The sequence below is a fragment of the Corylus avellana genome, chromosome 11 (genome assembly GCF_965113065.1).
Source record: "Corylus avellana chromosome 11, dhCorAvel1.hap1.2, whole genome shotgun sequence".
Lineage (NCBI taxonomy): Eukaryota > Viridiplantae > Streptophyta > Magnoliopsida > Fagales > Betulaceae > Corylus > Corylus avellana.
In genome coordinates, this window is record NC_142500.1 from 18,443,128 (window position 1) to 18,466,318 (window position 23,191).

General features: G+C 34.3%; 3 protein-coding genes, 1 non-coding gene and 1 pseudogene across 4 annotated transcripts; 3 read left to right on the plus strand and 2 right to left on the minus strand.

Annotated features, from left to right (window-relative positions):
- Positions 1-2,258: 2,258 nt before the first annotated feature.
- LOC132165318 (two-component response regulator 24-like) lies at positions 2,259-3,504 on the plus strand. The gene is made up of 3 exons (XM_088511695.1): positions 2,259-2,520; positions 2,714-3,002; positions 3,110-3,504. The coding sequence occupies exons 1-3, from the start codon at positions 2,430-2,432 to the stop codon at positions 3,270-3,272; spliced, it is 543 nt and encodes a 180-aa protein (XP_088367821.1). The 5' UTR covers positions 2,259-2,429; the 3' UTR covers positions 3,273-3,504.
- A 3,052-nt stretch (positions 3,505-6,556) lies between these two features.
- On the plus strand, positions 6,557-8,257 carry LOC132166794 (two-component response regulator 24-like). Its single transcript, XM_059577680.2, has 3 exons — positions 6,557-6,610; positions 7,669-7,980; positions 8,087-8,257. The coding sequence occupies exons 2-3, from the start codon at positions 7,696-7,698 to the stop codon at positions 8,255-8,257; spliced, it is 456 nt and encodes a 151-aa protein (XP_059433663.2). The 5' UTR covers positions 6,557-6,610; positions 7,669-7,695.
- A 1,810-nt stretch (positions 8,258-10,067) lies between these two features.
- LOC132165827 (two-component response regulator 24 pseudogene) lies at positions 10,068-10,590 on the plus strand (annotated as a pseudogene).
- A 7,587-nt stretch (positions 10,591-18,177) lies between these two features.
- On the minus strand, positions 18,178-20,496 carry LOC132166314 (GDSL esterase/lipase LTL1). Its single transcript, XM_059577113.2, has 5 exons — positions 20,206-20,496; positions 19,992-20,119; positions 19,369-19,611; positions 19,027-19,279; positions 18,178-18,432 (listed from the first exon to the last, which is right to left on the minus strand). Exons 1-5 carry the CDS (start codon positions 20,471-20,473, stop codon positions 18,200-18,202), a joined length of 1,125 nt encoding a protein of 374 aa, XP_059433096.2. The 5' UTR covers positions 20,474-20,496; the 3' UTR covers positions 18,178-18,199.
- Positions 20,497-21,692: 1,196 nt separating this feature from the next.
- On the minus strand, positions 21,693-21,765 carry TRNAA-UGC (transfer RNA alanine (anticodon UGC)). Its single transcript has one exon. It is a non-coding gene; the product is annotated as a tRNA-Ala (tRNA).
- Between the last annotated feature and the right edge of the window lie 1,426 nt (positions 21,766-23,191).

The following is a 23,191-nucleotide window of genomic DNA, read 5'->3' on the forward strand; positions in this document are numbered from 1 at the left end:
TAGACTCATGCTTTTAAGTCACCGTTAAATGCATGGTAACTTGCATACTCGAGCAATAAACAAGTTGGGCCACACGTGACATAGGGTTGGCAAAACAGATAATCGGGTCGATCCGATTAGGACATGCGACCCGATTACCCGAAACACCAACATGACCCGTTTAGCTAAACGGGTTAGCGGGTCTGACACGATTATAACACGAAAAATATCTGGGTAACCCGACACGATCCGCTTAACCCGTTTAGCGTAACCGGGTCATATCGGGTAGATACGACTCGCACGCTAAACAGGTAACCCGACCCGTTTTAAAAAAACCTTAATCAAAATTGAAAAAAATAATTTAATAAAGGGATCTCTTAAGCCAAAGGACTAGTCAAATTTATCCTAACCATCCAAGAAGAATAAAAAATATTAAAAGAGAATGTTTTAATATATAGACCCACATAGAAAAAGTAACGGAAAAACAAGGAATAGGCCAGTGAAGTGAAGATTGTGAAGTCGTGAAGTGAAGAGTGAAATGAAGCCATGAGTGAGTCAGCAAGTGTTAGGGCTAACTTAGTTAGAACTTAGACATAGGTTTTTTTTAAAAAAATTAAATAAATAAATGGGTCTGGCAGGTCACCTGAGACCCGTCAGACCCGGTTGACCCACCAGACCCGACTAACCCGCCAGACCCATTTATTAAACGTGTCTGGCGGGTCGACCTGCAGACCCGCCGGATCGACCCGCTAGACACGAATTTAATCGTGTCTTAATCGGGTAGACCCGATTAAGACCCGAACCCGATAAGCCTAAATCCAATACCTGTTAACTTCGTGTCGTGTTCATGTCGGATTCCCAGGTCGTGTCAAAATTGTCAGCCCTACACATGTCCTCAGGTATTGATGTGATAGCTTCAATTTGCCGGTTTTTTTTTTTTTTGGCACATTGACTTATATGTACGGGACATGTAATGCAATATGTCACTCTTAAATAGGATATTCATCTTAACTTTCGGTTCATGAAATGAAATGTTACATACCTGGGGGATGATATGTGCAAATATGATAGTAATTGTTTGCTAGTTAAGCAACATATTGATCCCGAGTGTTGAATCTTTACTAATTGATATTTTTGAATTTTGAGTGAGGTTGTTAAAATATTAATTTAAATAATTAAATTCATTCATTTCTATTAGCTTAAATTTTTTAGAATAAGTGATGATTTAATATGGTATTATAACTATAAGGCTTTGAACTTGAATATTGTTTCTGTAATTTACCTACAATTTCCATTGAATATTCCACTCATTTGGCTTCACTTATTGAGCGGGAATTTTAGTTTATACTTGTGCTAGAATATTTAATTACATAATTAAAATAGGTCATGTTTTAATTTAGGGTAAATATAAAATAAATCCCTATGTCATTTGTGATCACTCCCCGAGTTTTTAAAAATTGAATTTAATTGCTTAGATTTTTCACAGATTTCAAATGGGTCATTTCGTGTGTTTCCCATCCAATAAAGTGACTCGTGTCAAGACATGTCAACATTTTTTTGCCATGTTATATTAAAACAGTAATGATTTATTTTATTAGAAATTAATACTCAAAAATTTTAAATTTAAAAACTAAAAAAAATTAAAATCTTAGAAAAGGAGAGAGGTGACTTTGCCACCTTTGAATCCCCAAGGAGGGGGAAGGGGGGCAGAGCCACCCCATTGCTGGGGGTGGCTAGAGTGGAAAGGGGGTGGCTCACCATCCCCAGCCATTAGATGGGGTAGCTCACATGCATGTCAAACACCACCCACCCAACCCCCCCCCCCCCCCCCCCCTTTTCCTGCTTTAGGGATGCAGTAGCAGTTGTGACACTCTTGTGGTTGAGCCACCTCTCCCTTTATTTTTAGATTTTTTTTTTTTTAGTTTCTTTAAAATTTTAAGTTTTTAGTATTCATTTTTAATAAAATAATTTATTATCATTTGAATATGATGTGGCAAAAAATGCTGCATGGCTTAACGAGCATCATTTATTGGACGGAAAACACATAGAAAGACCCATATATTTGAAATTCTCAAAAAATCTTAGTAGTCAAATAATTTTTTTATTTTTTTTATTTTTTTTTTATTAAAAAAAAATCAGGGAGTGTTCGCAAATGGCGCATTTATCGTGAATTTATTTTACATTTACCCAGCAAGGCAGACTATACAAAAATGGTAAAAACACAAATTAGCACATATATATTGATAATGTTGATATCATTGGTATTTATATTCTTGGTTAATAAAGAAGGCATAGATGCCAGAAAATCTCAGTTATTACCTTTAAAAAGAAGAAATCTGGTTTTTGGATTACCTAGATCGTATGATATCCTATGCTACAGTTACTCTGCCGCGTATCTCGGGTTTCTCCACTTTCTTCTTGTCAGTATCTGAACATTTTTTGCCTACCGGATGTGGAAAAATCTTAGCCTGCTTCATCTATATAAACTGATTTACAGTCACTTGCATTGTTATCAGCATCAAGCTTTTGAAGACTTTGGCGGTAATTAATTAAGTCCCTTTAATTAGTACTTAGCTTTGTTCTTCTAAAGCATGTTGTTCTTGAGTTTTTTATTTTCATTTTTCCCTTTCTTATGTTTGAATTGTTTCCCCACAACATAGACAGTTGTTTTCAAAACCTTTATATCATAAAGTTCATGCATATCTAACACTGCTGTTTTCAAAATATCCTTTAGCTTCAATATTTTCAGAAGGAATGGCACCGGGAATTGAATCATCTGAGGGGAATAACAAGATGAGCAAAGGGTATCAGTATCCGAGCTGGAAGAAGAAGTTGACAGGGCTTGTGGTGGATAATGAAGAATTGTGCAGAATGGTGGAGAAGGGAATTATGGGTTTGTGTGGTGTGGAAACACAAGCTGTGAAGACTGGGGAGGCTGCAGTGGAGCTCATTGCTTCTGGAGCAACTTTTGATATCATTGTCATTGACAGGTTTCTGCCTTCAATGACTGGGCCTGAGGTACCGTATATATATATATTACTTTTCTTTCTCATTTGCCTTTCATGAGTATTAAACCAAAAAAAGAAAATTAATGTGGTCTTCCTTATTATGTCATGTGTTGGACTGCTAGGAAGATGCGTGAGATGGGCGTTGAAAGCAAGATTATAGGTCTTTTTGCATTGTATTTTGAAGGAGATGAAGAAGAATTTGTTGCTGCTGGAGTTGACGACTTCAAGGAAAAGCCACTATCACCCAATTGGTTGGTCCCCATGCTAAGGGAGCTGGACAACTAGATCCATCAATATCAAGCCTTCCAAACTAGAGGACCATTCTAAGTTAATTTCCTTGTAATGTTTTCCTATGCTGCTCTTTTGAGCTAATAATTATATTGTAATATGTCAAGCACAATTGAGGTACAATTGTAGTATTAGTGGCAAATTAATTGGCAACAGGAGTAGTAGAGATGTTTGTCCGGTTGTCCCTGAAAACTCATGTGTTCTTGTCCTTGCCTTGGTTCTTTTAGATGAGTATAGATCATTGGCACGCTAAGTTGGTACTTTAGTTCATGGGAGACAAGATTAAAAAATAAAGTTGAACAAAACTTGATTAAAAATATTAAAAAAGATAACTACATATATACATTCTTAGTTTCTTACCTCTTTGACAATTGCCAAGTGAAATTTCTTGTAATATATATAAATATCATACAGTAGGATAAAATATGAACTTTTAGTACATAAGACTTCAAAAAGAAATTAGTCTCAACACAACGAAGAAATCCCAAATGTATACCTATGATTCTCGCATCAAAGTGGGAGGATACCTATTTCCTTTTCTGATTTGATCTGCGTATATGTGGTGTTGATTGCATAATAATGTATGAGTAATGTTACATATTATCTAGGGTAGAACTAGCATTTAGAGTTTTTTTTTTTTTTTCGTTATAAGTTGGGGGGTGGCCATAGCCTATACCGGCCACCCCCTTCCTATGTCACTGCTTAAAACCATTCCTATCTATTTGGAACAAAGTTTTCCTTTATATTGGATTAGAGAAAATTATTCAAATTCAGTCTACTAAACTGACATATGATCTTAGAGCATGTGATTCTTACACACATTTTTAATGGAATTAATACATGTAAGAATCACGTAGTCACTTTTAATAATCAATCCACCCTATGTGCACTTTTCATCTTTTTCCTCAATGACTCATTTCATACTAATTTACAAGGCTTGGACCCATCATATTTGTTCTTTCTTTTTATATTTTTTGGCCCTCAATTAATTAAATTAATTACCTCAAATTTTGACCTTATCACCTTGCCTAACTCATCAAATTGCTTTTTCCTCTTTTGACATCCACTGATCTCTCTATCTCTTCCTTCCTGTCGTACCAAAATATAGTAGTATGACTGTATGGGATTAAAATAAACCATGCTCTAAATTATTTTATTGTCACTTTCCAATGAATAGAGAGATGGCCCTAGGCCCTAATTACACTCTTTTGCATGGATACCACCATTTAAGGAAAAAATCACATTGCTAGATTTTCTGAATTTTAACACAATATTCCAAGTGATATTTGTCTCACGCACTATCGACACTACTTTCTCCTGGTCTCACTAGAAACGTGACACATCTAAGATTTTAATGATCAAGTAGACTATCAGACAACTAATATGAGACATTTTCATGTATTTTTCCTTTTCACACGAAGGTGGGTTGGGAGAGGAGTTAGAGAGCAAATAATTGCACTTATTTTGTGCAAAATCATCACTTAAAAAGCTACAATAATGTCCTTAACTTGGATCATAAAATTGGAAACAAACGAAATTATGGGTCATCTAGGATAATTAATATTCTATCTAACTTTTTTTTCTTTTTCTTTTTCTTTTTTTTCTTTTTTTTTTTGTAAATATAAGATGTAACTTTTGTTGTCACTTTCTAATGAATAGAGAGATGCCCCCTAATCACACCCTTTTGCATGCATAGCCCCCATTTAAGCAAAAAATTAATCACATTTGGTAGATTTTCTGAATTTTAACACAATCCAACTGATCATCACTCTCTCCATCCATACCTTCTTTCTTAATTTCTTTCATATTTCTGTTACTCTATTTTTCTTTCATTAATGGAGAAAACTGCTCTGCCGGAGCCGTCATCCAAGACGGTAACCGCTCTTACTATGGATGATGAACGTGTTACTTGAATGCTTCACCACACACTCTTGGCTGGTCAAGGCATACAAGCTCAGGTGGCGGAGAATGGCAAAGTAGCCGTTAATATCCTCTGTTCAGGACAAAACGTTGACCTGATTATTATTATTATTATATTTATTTATTTTTTTAATTTTTTTTTTTACCTCAAGCAATAAACCAAGCTCATGCTTTACGATACCATTAAATGTTAGATAACTTACAAACTCATGTGAAAAAGAAGCAGAGGTGCCACGTGTCCGCAATTATTGATGAGACATTTTCAACTTATATCTTTTGTGCACAGAACACGTACACATGACACGAGCCATACTATATCTACATTGGCCTATGTGTATGGGACATGTAATGCACTATATCACTCTTAGTTTCGGTTCATGAAATGAGAGATATGATACAACCATTGAGGTTAATCTAATTGTTACATGCCTACTTAGCTACTTTGGATGATATGTGCAAATATTATAGTAATTGGTTTCTAATTAAGCAATATGTTGAGAGCGAATATTGTTAAATCTTTATCGGTTGAAATATTTTAGAGAGAATGTTAAAATATTAATTTAAATAATTAAATATATTATTTTTTACTAGCTTAAACTTTTAAGATAAGTAGTAATTTATGGTATCATAACAAAGGTTTTGAACTTGAATATTGTTCACCAACAATTTCAGTTGAATATTACATTGGTTTGGTTTTACTTATTGAGGAAGAATTTTAGCTTATATGCAGGGATGGAGGCAGAGTTTGATATGGGCAAGGGCCAAGGGCCAAAAATTTTAGTGGGTAGGGGCCATTTTTTTTTTACATAATTTTTTTTTTTTTTTCTTATGTTGGGGGCTGTGTTAAGTGCCAAAATAGATATTTGCACAACACGCTATGGCCTACACCGGCCACCCCCCAATTCCGTCATTGCTTATATGTGAAGAGTAGTGTTAGAATATTAAGTAAATAATTGAATTAACATTTTTTATTTTATTTTTTATTTTAGCTTAAACTCTTGAGATAAATAGTAATTTAAAATAGGTCAAGTTAGGTAGTGTGCAAGGCAGACCATACAAAATTGGTAAAATCACAAATTAGCATATATAATATATTTGTAATGTCTCGGTCATTAATATTCATATTCTTATTTATTAAAAAAAAAAAAACGGCACAGATGCCAGAAAATCTCAGATATTATTTTGAAAAAGAAGAAATCTGGCTACTGGATTACCTAAATCATGTTTTAAATGCTACAATTACTTCGCCGCGTATCTCGAGTTTTTGGCACTTTCTTTGTAGGAGAAGAAGGAGAAAAATGCCAGCCCTGCTTCATATATATATATATATATATATATATATATATATATATATAATTAAGCTAATTTACAGGCACTTGCATTGCTATCAGTATCAAGCTTTGAAGACTTTGGTGGTAATTAAGTCCCTTTAGTACTTAGCTCTGTCCTTCTAAAGCCTTATAATTTTTTTTTTTTTCTTCATTTTTCCTTTCTTATATTTGAATTCTAATACTGTTGTTTCCTCACTACATATATAGAAATGCAGGTAGACAGTTGTTTTCAACACTTTTATATCATAAAGTTCTTGCATATCTAGTCACAGCACGCTGCTTTTTTCTTTTCTTTTTTGAGCAAATAAGGTAGGAGGAAGCAACCATAGTGGCTTTTTTACTTAGCCATGATTATAGTAGCACTTACTTATTGTGAATTAATGACATGAATGGTCTAGACAGAGTGACCACAAGCGCTCCCTTAAATCGGTTCAACCATAACCTAACCCATCCTTTTGAAGGCACTAATGGACATCTAGCTAGTGGCGTGGAAATAATCTGATTCAACCCCAAGACCTACCACCTACCAAACCACTTGAGAGTATGCCAAGTGCCACTAGATCACCGCCCTCGGTGGTGGTGATACACAGGGCTTATGGATAGAAAGATTAAGCCTAAATTTGAAATCTTGTATAGAAGGGTGTGGGTTTCAAGCTTGATATATCCAAAAATATTAGGATTGGAATCTCTAAAATTTGTTGTTCGAATTATACGCAAATCAAGCAACTCGACAAAGAGGCTAGGACAAGTGGGCCCCAAACCTCAGGCAACCCTGAGGTGGGTCTCAAACCTATCCTCTCTATAACGAATTTTAGGGAATCTTGAGTCAAAATAACAAAGCAAAATAAGTAATAGCCCAAAAAGAGCTTTTGCCCATCTTTTACTAATTAGCTACAAGTTTTATATATAGCTAATTATTGCATGTGCTTGTGAAGTATTTCCAAGTATTTTTATGTAAAATGAAGCTCTTCAGTTTGTTGATCAGGAAGAAAAAAAAAAAAAGGTGTGCAAGAGATTTGTAATTTTTGTCTTCTGGATAATATACATCACTTGGTTATATATAGAGGCTACTGCTTGATTTCCCTTAAAGTCTAAATTAGCTCATCAATTAATTTGTTCATGGCCACCTTCTTCTTGTGCAGAGGTTATTAATTGGAATTTAAGAAGGAATGGCACCAGCAATTGAAGGAATGGTACCAGCAATTGAATCATCTGAGGGGAATAACAAGATGAACAAAGGATATCAGTATCCGAGCTGGAAGAAGAAGTTGAGAGGGCTTGTGGTGGATAATGAAGAATTGTGTCGAATTGTGGAGAAGGGAATTATGGGTTTGTGTGGTGTGGAAACACAAGCTGTGGAGACTGGGGAGGCTGCAATGGAGCTCATTGATTCTGGAGCAACTTTTGATATCATTGTCATTGACAGGTTTCTGCCTTCCATGACTGGGCCTGAGGTATATATTTATATATTTATATTACTTTTCTTTCCCATTTGCCTTTCATGAATATTAAACCAAAAAAGATAATTAATGTGGTCTTCCTTATTATGTCATGTGTTAGACTGCTAGGAAGATGCGTGAGATGGGCGTTGAAAGCAAGATTATAGGTCTTTTTGCATTGTATTTTGAAGGAGATGAAGAAGAATTTGTTGCTGCTGGAGTTGACGACTTCAAGGAAAAGCCACTATCACCCAATTGGTTGGTCCCCATGCTAAGGGAGCTGGACAACTAGCTAGATCCGTCAATATCAAGCCTTCCAAACTATACTCTAGAGGACCATTCTAAGTTAATTTCCTTGTAATGTTTTCCTATGCTGCTCTTTTGAGCTAATAATTATGTTGTAATTTGTCATGAACAATTGAGGTACAATTGTAGTATTAGTGGCAAATTAATTTGCAAACCTAGAAATGTTTGTCCCTGAAAACTGTGTTCTTGTCCTTGCATGCCTTGCTTCTTTTTAGATGAGTATAGACCATTGGCTCGCTAAGTTGGTATTTTAGTTCACGAGAGACAAGATTAAAAAATAAAGTTGAACAAAACTTGATTAAAAATATTTAAAAAGATAACTACATACATATACATTCTTAGTTTCTTACCTCTTTAATAATTCTCAAGTGAAATTTCTTGTAATATATATTATACAGTAGTAAGACTTCAACAAGAAATTAGTCTCAACACAATGAAGAAATCCCAAATGTATACCTATGATTCTCGCATTAGAGTGGGAGGATACCTATTTTCTTTTCTGATTTGATGTGCGTATATGTGTAGGAGTGAAAAGACGGTTATTAACAACTGTCCTCACTAACCGCTTTTGAAGGCGGTTAGGAAAAACCGCTAACCGCCTAGGCGGTTTCGGTTAGCGGTTTTATCTTTTGAAAAAACCGCTAATCGCCTTTATGTATATTATATAATATATATTATATTTATATATATATATTTAAAAATCTAGAAATGATGTTGTATGTAGTATGATTTTATCATATTACCATAAATACGACCTCGTTTTTTTTTTTTTTTTTTTTTTAATTTTTTTAAAAAGGTAGTTAGTGATTATTAGGATTACTAACCGTTATGCGGTTACGTTTAGCTGTTTTTTTTTTAAAAAAAAATTTGGCCCCCTCGTAATTAAATTACCTCGCCTAACTCTTTGAATTACATTTCCCTCTTCTAACATCCACTGAACTCTCTATCTATTCCTTCCTGTCATACCAAAATATAGTAGTATGACTATGGGATCAAAATAAACCATGCTCTAAATTATTTTGTTGTCACTTTCTAATGAATAGAGAGATCCCCCCATTTAAGGAAAAAATAACATTGCTAGATTTTCTGAATTTTAACACAATCCAACTGATATATGTCTCACTATCGACACTACTTTCTCCTTGTCTCACTAGAAACGTTACACATGTGAATGTCACCAATATAGATATGTTCCCCACCATTAACACTTGCATGACAATCTTGCAGAATTGCTTCTACTTCCTCTTTGCATCTCTCAAGGTACCAACCTTTGTCTCTGAAGATCATATTTTATATATATATATATATATATATATATATATATATATATATATATATATATAATGAGATAAAAGAACAGTACCTCTGCCCCTTTAGGCGATGCTTTTTTATAATTATGAAATGCTATCAATCATATCATACTATATATAATATATATAATATATATATATTATATTTGCATGCACTAAAATTTAGATCATGTTCATTAATTTTGCATGGGATCACCACCATAACACATAAAAACTAGTTTCTTATATATATGTGTTCGTTAAATTGTGAGTGAGATGAGGTGGCATGTATTCGGTTATAGTTCTGTTATTCTGTTTGATTTCTCGATCGATCCATTAGCTGCTATTTGATTCATTCATTTCTGTGTTTGTATAAATACAGATACACTCACTGTAATTACTATCAAAGCAATACAAGATTTCATATTCTTCATTCTCACTCTTGTTAATTTCTTCTTCTCTCTTTCTTTCTTTCTTTCATATTTCTATTACTCTGTTTTTCTTTCAATGGAGAGGACTTCTCTGCCGGGGCCATCATCCAAGAAGTTAACCGCTCTTGTTGTCGATGATACACTGCTTACTCGATTGATTCACCGCAATCTCTTGGCCGGTCATGGCATAAAATCTCAGTTGGCGGAGAACGGCAAAGATGCCGTTGATTTCATCCGTTCTGGACAACGCTTTGACCTGATTTTGATGGACAAGGAAATGCCTGTCATGGATGGGACTGAGGTATATATATATATGTGTGTGTGCAATGCATGCTCACTAATCCAAAATTATATGCCAATCATGATTTTGCTTAATTACTTACTTATATTAATTACTTTTTATATTTAATTAATGATAGGCAACTAAAGAGCTTCGTAGTATGGGAATTCGTTGTTTTATTGCTGGTTTATCGGCAGTCTCATCAGCGGGCGGCAAAGAAGAGTTCAAGCAATCAGGCCTGGATCTCTTCCAAGAGAAGCCTTTGGATGACTCTAAGCTCGCTTTTATCCTCCAGAAGTTCATAAACCATATTGCTTGATTAGCTAGTACAAATTAAGTCTCTTAGTTAGTTCCCTTCAAAATCGATCTCAGCATAATAATAATAATATAGGAGACTAGTACTGTTTGTTTGCATTTTCTTTAATTCCTAGCAAAATAATATTGCACTACATGTGTGTAATTTTGTAGAGACAAAAAGTATGCATGCATGATGCACCCATGGACACTAGTATAGTATGGAATCCCAAGGGTTAAAGATTTTCTTTCTTTCTTTCTTTCTTTTGGGTTCTATTAATAAAGTTTGGATTCTTCTATATATGCTTGTGTTGGACTTGAGATATTAATTGCACTCTACTCTATTCCTTGTAATTAAAGGCTCTTAGCTGCATATGTCAATTATAGCTAGATTCCTTGAACATGCCCACTCGATGACCCCAAGGGTCGGGTTACTCAATCGGCTCATGAAGCAGAGGTCGTCACCACTTCAAAAATTACTCATCCAAAGAAAATACCCATTAGCTTGATAATGCCAAGTGGCCAGGTCAAGTTGCTGGTTAAAAAGCTATAAGAACTTATCAATAAATACTGATCTGTAGCATCCATTGTGCATATATATGTATATATATGATCTGTCTATTCTATCAAGCATGCCATTTGCAATTACTTCATGTTATATATGTAACCATATATGCATGGGATTTTGCTCATGTTGTCTTTGAATGCCATCCACACCAACCATTATAGTGACCTTTTCTTTGGAATAATAGGAATATTTTCAACTTGCTAACACAAACGTCAAGTAGATCATAAATTTTACTTGGTATTATTAGTACACGTGATAAGGGAGCAAGATAATATGGATGGGTTTTAACCTCAGAAATTATAGAGATTTTTTCAAAATTCTTCTATCGGCATTTTTTTTAACCAAATGATCACTTCGTAGGTGCCATCGTTGCCACTTCCCTGTCAAAAGTCGTAGCCGGAGTATATATCCAGATTATATGAGGACCCATATCAAAATACCTCACCATGTAAGATGGATATTTCTAAGGGTGTACAAGCGGTTGCAGCCTAAGGTGCAACTGCTCCGCTTAGGCAGTTAGCGGTTATTCAAATCAATAATCGGTGGTTTTATAACCCTTTTTTTTTTTTTTTTTTTTAACTCATATTTAAACGACAACGATTTTGTGCTTAACACCAAAATATTGTCGTTTTAATATTATATTTTCAATATAAAATATAAAAAAATATATTTTTATTATTATTATATATATAAGGGTAGGCAGTTAGCGGTTATTAACAACTTTTTCCTACCCCTAAAACCGCGGTTAGGTTGCGGGGCAATTATAATTGTACACCCCTAGATATTTCTATTAATCCAATTAAAATTTCATGTGCGAACTATATGCTCTAAGAACAAATATCAATTTAATAGACTTAATTTATTCTTCGAACCTTTCAATTGGGATTGAACAAACAACTTTTGAATGTATGGGAATCGTAATGATCGAGGAAGACAATATTCTCTGTCTCCGGCTGCTCAATTCTCTTTGAAGAAGAAATCTCAGTCCCAATGGCTTTACTGTCCTTTTCTACAAAACCTTTTGGAACTCTGTTAAGCAAGTGGTTCTTGAATACATTTGGAATTTTCCAAAAGAAGATTCCCGAACAAACAAGGCCGACTCTGTTAACCATCCAAGAAAACTTAGTCTTCTTGATTATTAATGAAGTTATGATTTTATTATTATTTTTTTAAAAAAAGTAGGGAATAACATTTGCATACACATGAAAAACCCAAGTGTACATAGTTCCCAAGGAGTAGCTCAATTTACTGGGGACCACGCCTCATGAAGCGAATGTTACTAGTTCGAATCCTCCTTCCTCCTTTTGTACGGACATGTCAAAAAAAAACCAAGTGTAACAGTTATGCTAATACTTGTTTTTGAAAATGAACTCTAATAAGTTAAACCATAACTCCTTAGGTTCCTTGAGTTCATGTAGTTGGTAGACCTAGTTATGGTTGAACAGGCGGGCAGTAACTTAACCACAACTAACTGTTATCCGTCCACCGCTATTAACATATGCCGATGTGGATGTTATAATAATATATTGTGAGATTTGATATTATGGGAATATATATATTAGCATTGATTATAATCCCAAATTATATACATTCAATTCTGATTTGATTTGATCTTCCATATCATTTTGTATTATCTACACCTCCTTACAAATAGGAAGCATTTGTATTGTAAATTCATCAAGTGAATAAGAGCAATAGTGTAGCCCTTCAAACTTTATCATCCATACATGAGTAATTCTAGGTGGCCTACTTGTGTATTACTAAGAATAATGTGGCTATCAAAATCACTATTTGATCAAAATTCAATAATGATCAATCGCAAGCCCAATGGTAATTTTAATAGCCACATCATTTTTAGTATGATACAAGTAGGCCACCTAGAATTACTCTGTGTACATAAGTCATAGACCGAACCACATAAAATTATGTGTCCATTTTATTTATATTTTGATCTTGTTTACATCTACCATTTTCGTTGTTTTCTTTCTCCAATGGCCATTGCAGATTTTAATCTTCTGCAGAAATCTTTTAATCTTTTAATCTTTTATACATATGGACCCCAATTGTCCATTGTCCGCTGCATTATGGCATTAAATCGTGGTCTTATAGCAAAAGATGTTAGCTGTTTTGATGTTGCAGTATTGCAGAAGTTTTGATTTTCTATTAAAAAAAAAAAAAAAAAAAAGAGAAAAAAGACTAAGTTGCCCATATTATTTTGGCGATTTATTGTTCCATTATTTAGTTTATTGTTGGTCCAGTTGTTGATCCAAACCTATATTGGTCTTTGTGGTATTGTTTAAAAATATCAATGTTGTTAAATTAAATTTCTTCGAAGCAATGGTATTATGGAAACAAATTGGTCTCCATCCTCAAGCAATTATGACTATCATACTTGAACGTGAACATAGTAGCATTTATCCGCTGGGAGCTGCACATAAGGGAGCCTAAACGATGGGAACCACAAGCGCTCATGCAAATCCGGCTTTAGCTATAGCTTGACCCAGCTTCACTAGAGCATTAATAGAAACTAATATAGTTTACACTAATCAAGCATGAAGATTCCCATTGCGTGATTCGATCTCATGCTCTAATGTGTGCCTAACCACTTTGAAGATTCTCTTGGGCCATTAAACCCCCACCCTAAATAGTCAGATGTAAGGGTTTAATTAAAGGCAGTGTAGTCACTTTTAGTACGTACTTGGATATTTAGTAATTAACTTTTTTTTCATTTAGAAATATTAAAAAACAAAAAGTAATGTACTCATTAAGTTGTGAAATAACAATTAGTAATATGTAATTTATTATATATGATTAAGGGAGAATAATAGGAAAATATTATGGGAATATTGCAGGATATTATGAGGGTCATATCATAATATTTCATAAGAAATAATGATCTTCACTCTTCAGAATTACAGTTCTGGTTCCCAATTGACAATTCTTTCATCATTGTTACCTGGGATGTTCTGCAAGTAAATTCCGTCATCTTTTGCCTTCCAAATGCAATTGCATGTATAAGAATAAGCGCGGCCACATCTACGATCAAGGAACTCATAATCCTTCCAATACACTTTGAATGATGTATGAGCGTTGTCCTTGCGCAAGTAGCACCAAAATAGAGTCGTTGCCGCAAAGTTTAGATGGAATTTCCATAACAATTCAGCCCTGACCCGAAGGTCGTGCCCGCCCAGATCATCGTCTTTGGACTTGCAATGAAGAAACAAAGTATTTCCGCTGCTCAAGTTATTATAAACATGCACATATATAGATAACTTCAGCAAAATAATCTTTAATGTCTTGTGGACCAACATCGTGAGAAGAGGGGCTGATCATGGCTGATGCCAAAACAAGTAAAAAAAACATTAAGCCGATGTAAGTTTTCATTGTATATATATATGTTTTTACTCTGATGGATCGGACTTTAATTAATTGCATTTATAAGGGTATTTATACGAACAAAATTTAGTGATTTAATTACTTCTTGTTGGTGAAAAATCCTTTCTTATTTTGGAGGTTAGTAAGGTTTGCTAGTGTGATTGATGAGATTTCCTTTAAAAAAAAACGTGTTCTTGGTGGGATGAACTAAAAGACTCGAAATTGTCATCTTACTTGTTCAACTCATACTGACTCTAAGGTCGTTCCTTCTCCGGTAACATGTGTACAATTTCTAGAGCATCACCTTCTAAATAACATTTTGTATTCTTAAATCTTTATCAAATTCCACAGCCTTCCATGCTGCAAAAGTCTCCACGATAATAGGGTGAGTCATGTATGGTTTGGACGAGCACATTAATGTTGTCATTACCTTCCCCTCGTGATCTCTAGCTAACAGTTATGTCCACACCCATCTTCCCCATCTTCTTTCTTATTTTATCAATCGAGCATCCCAATTGATTATAATCACACCACATGTGGGAAACCATCCATTTTGGTGCAAATGTGTTAAGGCTAAGCTCTAATATTTTTCATCTTTTTTTTTTTTCTGCTTCATAAAATTCCTCCATTGCTTCCATTTTGCACTTCATACAAGTTGGGCAGGATGGGAGAAATCTCTATCAAAAAGCTTTCTCCCTTATTTTCTCTCTCTTGGTGGTGATTACTCCAGGAAACAAATTTACCACTGAAGCCCAAGTCAATTAACCAATTTGAGTGAGCAAAATTTCAAACAACTGATGAGATTGTGAGCCATAAGGTCTAACTCCACTCTTCTCCATAGAATAAACAATGGAATTGAAATCTCCTAACAATAACCAAAGGAGTTTCCAATACCAGTAATTTGCTCCAAATGAGGCGAAACTGATAGTTGTCTATTGCTTCTCTATTTAAAGGAAAATTATCACGGCTCTCTCGAAATAGCTAATTTATCATTTTCATATGTTTTGTTACTAGTTGGCTCGCACCCCAGCTTCCCATTTCAACGAAACTCATCCTCATTTTTTTTTTAATATCTCTTACATATATTCCATCATAATCTTTTGCAGTTCAAATGTATGACGAATAAATAATCTCAAGTAAAATTGCCAATGCCAAGACAAGTAAAATTGCATGGTTCCTAATAAGAGCACTCATTGTTTCAATTGTGTTCGAAATTGCATCATAATATTTCACGAGAAATAATGATTAATTTTCAGCATTTACTGTTCAATTTCCCAATTGAGAATAAATTCATCACGGTTATTGGGATGTTTTGCAAGTAAATTCCATCGTCTTTTGCAATCCAAATGCAATTGCAATCATCATACCAAATGCAATTAATTACATCTTTGAGCAATCCAAAGACTCATCCGAAACACATCAAATGTTGCTTGAGCCTTGTCCTTGTGCATGTAGCACTAGAAATGGGTTGTTCCCCAAAAGTTTGGTCTGAAACCCCAAGAGAATTTCTCCCTTAATTACCCGAAGATTGTGCTTGCCCAAATCATCGTCTTAGGACTTGCAATGAAGGGACAACATATTTCCACCGCTCAACTCATTCAAAATAATCACATGCCATTCCACTGTAAGATAATCTTTGAAGTCTTCTCGACCAACATCCTCAGAAGAGGGGTTGCTCATGGCTGACGCCAAAACAAGTAAGAAAACCATTAAGCCGATGTAAGTTGTCATTGTATATATATATGTTTTTACTCTGATGGATCGGACTTTAATTAATTGCATTTATAAGGGTATTTATACGAACAAAATTTAGTGATTTACTGAGTTATGGTTGGTGGGATTGGATTTCATTTTTCAGTTTACTCCCCTCAAGCAATCCGATTAGTTTAGTGGTTTCAAAAATTGCCATTTCAAAACAAAGTTAATGAAAACGTGATATTTATAAACACAAAACAATGGATTCATTTATGTAGACAAACAATTTAATGGAGACGTTAATTGTTATAGAATTGTAGCATGACATGCCATTCTCCATCCTCGAGTTTGCCATACATTAATAAATTGTAACAGTGGATGGGTAGAGTGACAGAGCCAGTTAGCTAGGACTCTTGCTCAGGCATAGCATTCATTTATTCAATTGTCATTCACGAGTCTTCATATTTTGAAATTGTTGCATAATTTCATCATTGCCGATAATCTTGAATATATCATTCTCAATTTACGTAATTTAAATTATTTTTAATGCGAAAACACATCGTTTTTAATTTAACATCTCATGGTTTTGGTCCTTTTGGTTCTTAGTATTAAAAAACGCACTTCTTGATCTCAAAAAAAAAAAAAAAAAAAAAAACATGTGTTTTTAGGCAAGTTATATATATATATATATTGTTTCTTATGAGTGATTGCCTTGTTTATAAAGAGCCACCGTACCTAATTAGCGGCTCAACTAGTTAGTATGGTAATATTAAACAGTTAATTAAAATGTATTGTTTCTATTGAAGTTTGACGCATCTTTTTGGTCAGAGGAACTAAAAGATCTAGACTTGAAATATTTGTCGTCTTCCTTGTTCTTTATCCCTAAAGCTCTAAAAGCATGTGGTTACCTAAATCATTGTCAAAAGATCATTGGCAATGGGTGAACAATGTCTTGTTGTTGCTCAACCCATTTCCACTAGATTTGATCATTAAACTTTTTTTTGTTATACCAGTTCCTAGAGTAGAAAACAATATCCACGTAGTACTATGAGGAACGGGATATCTTTCATTAGAAATGACAGATCTTCCACATTTACTGTCCCGGCACCCGGCCATTTGTGCATAAACTCATCACAATTTGTTTGGAAATTTCGCAAGTAAATTCCATCATCTTTTGTAACCCAAACGCATTTGTAGAAGTCGCATTTATAAGCAAGCAAGCAGCAAAAATGAAATATAACCACTCTAGCTCCCAAAATATGAGCACTTTTCTTAATTATATATATGAGCCTTAATTAATTCCACTATATGAGCACTTTCTTAATTATACTCTATCCCCTCTCCTCATGTTCATTATATTCAGTTGTTATGTGAAATCAAGTTTACGAATATATATGCTAGAATTGCGACAATTGTGGCAGCATAAAATATATTACATTTTAATGTATCCTTATAATGCTTATATATAATGTAATATATAAGGAAAATTCTAAATCAAATATGAATTTTTTTAATTGGTATCCTAATATATATATTAATAGGTCAAGTGTTATTAATGTCCGAATCAAATGAGGAAACAAATAAATAAATACTAATCAAATCATAAAATATTTATGAAGAACATAATCTTTTATTTTTGGCTAAGTATATTTATAATTTTTTTTATTAAATTATATTTGATGAATAAAGGAATTGAACATATTTCCATTCACAACAGCAAATTAACAAGAGAAAAAAAAAAAAAAAAAAAAAAAAAAAAAAAAAAAAAAAAACCAACGATTTTGATTTTTTTTTTTTTTTTTTTTTTTATCTTTTTAATTTCTGGTGTTAAGTCAAAGATATTAACAAATAATCAAACACACAAAACACTTCAATTCTCAAAATACAAAATACATTAGCAACCATTCATTTAAATTGGATCTGCTAGACAACCAATTATTACAAGAACATAAAAATTTATAGTATATATATATATATATAATATAATATAATATAATTAGTGGTTGGAATGCATTGCCAAAAGAGTGGTTAGGTTCATTGGGTTCATGTAGTTGGTAGAGCCAGTCATGATCTGCTCGACGATGAGGCGGTTTGCACGTTCGGATGGATGAAAAGCGTCCCAAAATGCGTAGATGCTCCGGTTAGGGCAGAGGTTTGACAATGGTTTGCATTGCCCTATCCCATTGTACGGCCCTTGCCCACAACATGCTACTTTTGATGTTGCAAAACCTGTCATCATCATCATCATACAATTTTCACATCATTTTGTGAAAAATCATTTCTCTAAGGAAAAAGAAAAATAGAAAAAGTATATTCCCCTTACTAATAACAAAGGCGGGTTTTTAATCCCTAGCCTCCAAATTGGGTTGAAATAATTTTTTCAATCCTGTCTATTAAAATTTGATATCTATCCTTAATTAAGCATCTAATTCTCACATATGTCGGTTTAAATTACAAATATATATAAGAATCATATACTCTAAGAACGAATATCAATTTAATTTTTCTAATCCAATTTGGAACAAAAATTCATCTGGTTTTTCGAACGGTTCTCAATGTTTCTCTTTAAGAGCCACGCCAACGACTACATCTATGATATATATAAATGTACGAGACATACTCCTTCTCAAACCATCATGCAATTTGCAAAGCATTCTCAAACTTTTGATTGAAGCAATGTATCCTTTTGTCCAGTATAAAGACAAAAGTTTGAAAGGACTTTACAAATTGAAGGATAATTCGAGAGGAATACGTGAAATTTTCCGTAAATGTATGAATAAGCAAGCAATATGAGCAGGAATATATATATAGTGCAAAACAAACCAAATGCTTGGGGGTTGTTGATGAAGTCCATGTTCATCTGGAAGGCATTGGCAGAAACAAAGACATCTGCTCGGAGCTCGATGTTGAGTTGTTGAATGAGTTGGGCGAGCTCCGGGTTGAAAATGATTGCTGCCTGTTGCAACTCCGACGCACACTCCCCGTTCCTGCTCCTCAAGGCTAGCTCACCCGGCGCACACCCTAGCGGCCCAGTTCCCGTCACCATCACTCTCCGGCCTCCCAGCTCGTAAACCCTCTATATACATCACAAATGGTACTTGCCTGATGAGAAAAAACTCAAACATTTTTGTTTGGTTGGATGGAAAATTTGAAAGGAATTATTACCATTAGGATTTTCCGGTACTCGGAGATGAGGTAGCGGCAGTAATCGGGGATGGAGAATTGGCGAGACCTTGCTGAGAAAGGTACCAAGAAATAGTTGTTAACAAAGTCGTTGCCACCGAGTGTTATGAGGACAAGAGCATTGTTCACCAGCCGCTGCGCCTGAGCTTCTCCGATGTGCTCTCTCAGCCTTCGCTGGTACTCTTGGAACAACTCCAACTGCTTCCAGATTCTTATAATGTTTATCTGCAAAATGCAAAAGTAGGGCTAGAAGTAGGAAAAATGGTGGAAAAGGAAAAAGTATCACCCAACTGAAATGTGGTTCAGGGTAAAGGAAATTAAAGAGAAGGGAACACGTGAAGCTGGCTACGTAAAAATATTTTTAGTGAGAAAAATGATTTCCGATAAAAATATTTTTCGATGTTTGGCTCATACAAAAAATAAGACAACTAGATCGATAAAGGACGTGCAACAAAGAATTTGGGTGGTATTGTGAGTTGAGAAGGCGAGAAGTTGAACTCGAAAAATGATATATATATATATTTACCAAAATGTTTTCTTAATTTTTCTGCCTTTTTTTCCTCGACCAATTACCATGAAAATAGTTAAGTTGGTTTTGGACTTACAAACTGGATTCCTGTATCGTTGAGGATTCCGATGCCGGCAGAAGCAAAGTTGGCACCGACTAGTAATTTTTGTCCGGTGAGCTCGGGGCTCAAGTATGGCAACGTGGGCTCTGACCCAATTTTCTCACCTAAAATGGACATGTTTTATAATGTATGTTAATGTTAATTAGTTGAATGAAACACAGCATTAATTAAGGAAAAATGATCAACTCACTGATAATGTCAGGGAGGTTGAGGCCATTGGAGAAGCGGCCCGTCGGTTGGTGGGTCGGATAATCGATGCCGTACGGCGGAGAGTTGGCTCTTGCGGTGGTTAATAAGTAGTTGTTGTTGCCATTATCTACAAGGGAATCTCCAAACACGAAGAAAGCACGAGGTGCCTCGGCTTGATCAGGTGCAACTCTGCCCATTGTCACTACCAGGGCAATAGCCAGGGCGGTGACAAAAACCCTAAGACTTGACATGGACAATAATGTGTGCATTCCTCTCTCTCTCTCTTCCCTCTTTTGCACTCTTCTGCTTGTAAATGGCGGAGAGTGGAGGGAGGTTTTATAGGGCTTAAGTTGTGAACAACACCTAGGGTGACATAGCAATGCACCCGACACAAACTTAACACAAATGGATAACTTTACTTTAAATCCCCTGAATTACTACGCGATTAATTTGATAAGCTCCCGAACTTCAAAACCTCTCAATTTGAACTCACGAACTTTCAATTGCAGTCAATTTGAACTTCTCTATCAGATTTTTAACGTTAAAAATGAGACAATGACGTTTATACTCCTGACATTTTTATAAAATTTCAAATTTACCCTTAATTTTAAATTAAAAATTATAATTAAAAAAAATAAAAATCCACAAGGTGACCCATGGTTAGGCCACCTTGTGACCTTTTTTTCAACTTTTTTTTAATAAAAAGAAAATTGAAGGGTAATTTTGTCTTTTCAAGGGTTTTAATGGCAAAAATTGACGGCGGGCATAAATTGACTACAATTGAAAGCTCAAGGATTCAAATTGAAAGAGGTTTTAAAATTTGAGGGGAACTTGTCAAATCGCGTGATAATTCAGTGGCTTAAAGTGAAGTTACCCCTAACATAAAATTAATAAATTAAAATAGATTAAAGACTATGACCCGAACCAAATATGCGGCGAATTCTAATTACCCTCAACTCTTTTTCTTTTTTCTGTTATCATATTGTAAAGTTACTTTTTTAAAGAAAGAAGGCTAATAAATGGGCCTTTTCTGCCTGCATGCATGAGAACAAAATGTACAAGAGCAAAGGTTAATTAAGAAGAAAACTTAATACTATAGGTGGAAGTTGTGTAAAAGCAAGTGGAGTTAATTCCATGTACGTGGGGTTGTTGGGCATATAATAATAAGTATCCGCCATGCATTTACAAGATGATGTTTTCGATCATCAGAAAATTGTTTTGGCAATTTGAGCATTCAGCTGAGTCCCATGATTTCATCATCTGCATTTTCTTTCTTATCAAGAAAGTGAATGACGATGGTGACACTCTTTCTACCTTATAATTTCTATAGCCCAAAAGGCTGTTGAGTGTTGAGCTCTGCGTTAATTCTAACTCCATCATGTATATCATGTCGGCGCCCGTCATGATGCATGCATCGATCTTCATATCATTATTCTATACGTTGGAGACTTTGAAGAGATAACAAAAAGGTCAAAAAAATTATGTGTTTGGAGATGCAGGGGATCGAACCCTGTACCTCTCGCATGCAAAGCGAGCGCTCTACCATTTGAGCTACATCCCCACTCTTGGCATTAAATCCTCACATTCAGATTAGATATTGTTTCGACTTATTTAACCGCCATGTGAATAACATAAATGGGTAGGCTATGAGCCTATGACTATGACTCAGTGTCTATGAGTCCTTGAAATCCATCTTTTTCTCGCATTAAAAAAAAACACCCCCAAGATATCCGTCCTCCAAAAATATTTATTTTATTTTTTTTTTTAAAAAAAAAAAAAACATATATTTTGTTTTATAAAATACACCTTTAAAAATTAATTTTTTCCTCGCTTTTTTTTTTTTTTTAAGTTTCACCCCCAATCTAAAAGTTCTAGTTCCGCCAGATCCCCTCGTACCTGTCTACTAAAATGTTACATGTTTTTTAGTATGCATTCTTATTCTTATATATTATATATTAACGGGCATATGATACTTTTATAAATTGGGTTTGACGAAATTCTTCAGAAAACTTGTTGTCTATATATCCTTTCTGAAATACATGTGAGAGTTACATACTTTATTAAATATGCATTTGGGAATTATGTGCTCTAAGAACGATGTCAATTTAATACATTACTGTAATGATAATTGATCGAGATTTGTTAGTATTCTTAAGATATTCTACTGAGAATATTTTTTCATATCTCAACTATTGTTTATATATATATATATATATATATATTAGTTTAAGTTTTTGTTGCTTATTGAGGAGTGTATTCTTTTTGTTTTGCCAATAGAAGTCTTGAAAAAAAAAAACTTTTCGGCCATTAAAAAAAGGACCGACATATTTGTTCTTCTCCTTTTAGGGCCTGTGTCAAAGCCCAGGAGACCTCACAAATTGCAAAACCACATTAAATCCAAGCCCATCTTGGAATTGAAGGCCGCAGTCTGGCAGCCCATTCATTGGTTCTTCACTTCAGTATCAAGTTCTAACTTTGATCATTTTGCAAACCTTCAAATCTTGAAGGAAACTCTACAACCTGCCTGCTTCTTAAATCACCAGTTATTTTTAAAAAGTGTTTTGAATTAATAAAAAATAATAAAATTAATTATTTAATTAATATTTTAATATTTTCTTTCACGTGTAAGACCAGATAACACATGAAATATTATAAAATTTTAGTAAATTGTTTATGTCATGTATCAATTTACATGACGATTACTACATCAATTACTGTAAGATGAGATTGGCAAAATATTGACACCAATCATTTCTCTTACTAAAATACAGACTGATATGTGGCAATTTACATTCACTTACAGATTTTAACAATTGACGGGACACTTCACATGACACTTATCATATTAGTTACTGAAATGTAGACTAAATGACACTCATAAAATAAGAAATGTCAAATGAATTTAATAGAGAATACATTTGACAACAAATAGAATGGACTCTTGAGGTGCTTTCATTCCATTGAGAATATCCAATTTGAATATTCTT

Bases quoted from the DNA above. Each gene is read 5' to 3' on its own strand.
- LOC132165318 (XM_088511695.1), top strand. From the start codon at position 2,430: ATGTGGAAAAATCTTAGCCTGCTTCATCTATATAAACTGATTTACAGT. The intron at 2,521-2,713 runs GTAATTAATTAA...AATATCCTTTAG, and splicing joins AGCTTTTGAAGACTTTGGCG to CTTCAATATTTTCAGAAGGA. The intron at 3,003-3,109 runs GTATATATATAT...TTGGACTGCTAG, and splicing joins ATGACTGGGCCTGAGGTACC to GAAGATGCGTGAGATGGGCG.
- LOC132166794 (XM_059577680.2), top strand. From the start codon at position 7,696: ATGGCACCAGCAATTGAAGGAATGGTACCAGCAATTGAATCATCTGAG. The intron at 7,981-8,086 runs GTATATATTTAT...GTCATGTGTTAG, and splicing joins CTTCCATGACTGGGCCTGAG to ACTGCTAGGAAGATGCGTGA.
- LOC132166314 (XM_059577113.2), bottom strand. From the start codon at position 20,473: ATGCACACATTATTGTCCATGTCAAGTCTTAGGGTTTTTGTCACCGCC. The intron at 19,612-19,991 runs GTAAGTCCAAAA...TGCATTTTGCAG, and splicing joins ACGATACAGGAATCCAGTTT to ATAAACATTATAAGAATCTG. The intron at 19,280-19,368 runs GTAATAATTCCT...TGATGTATATAG, and splicing joins AGTACCGGAAAATCCTAATG to AGGGTTTACGAGCTGGGAGG.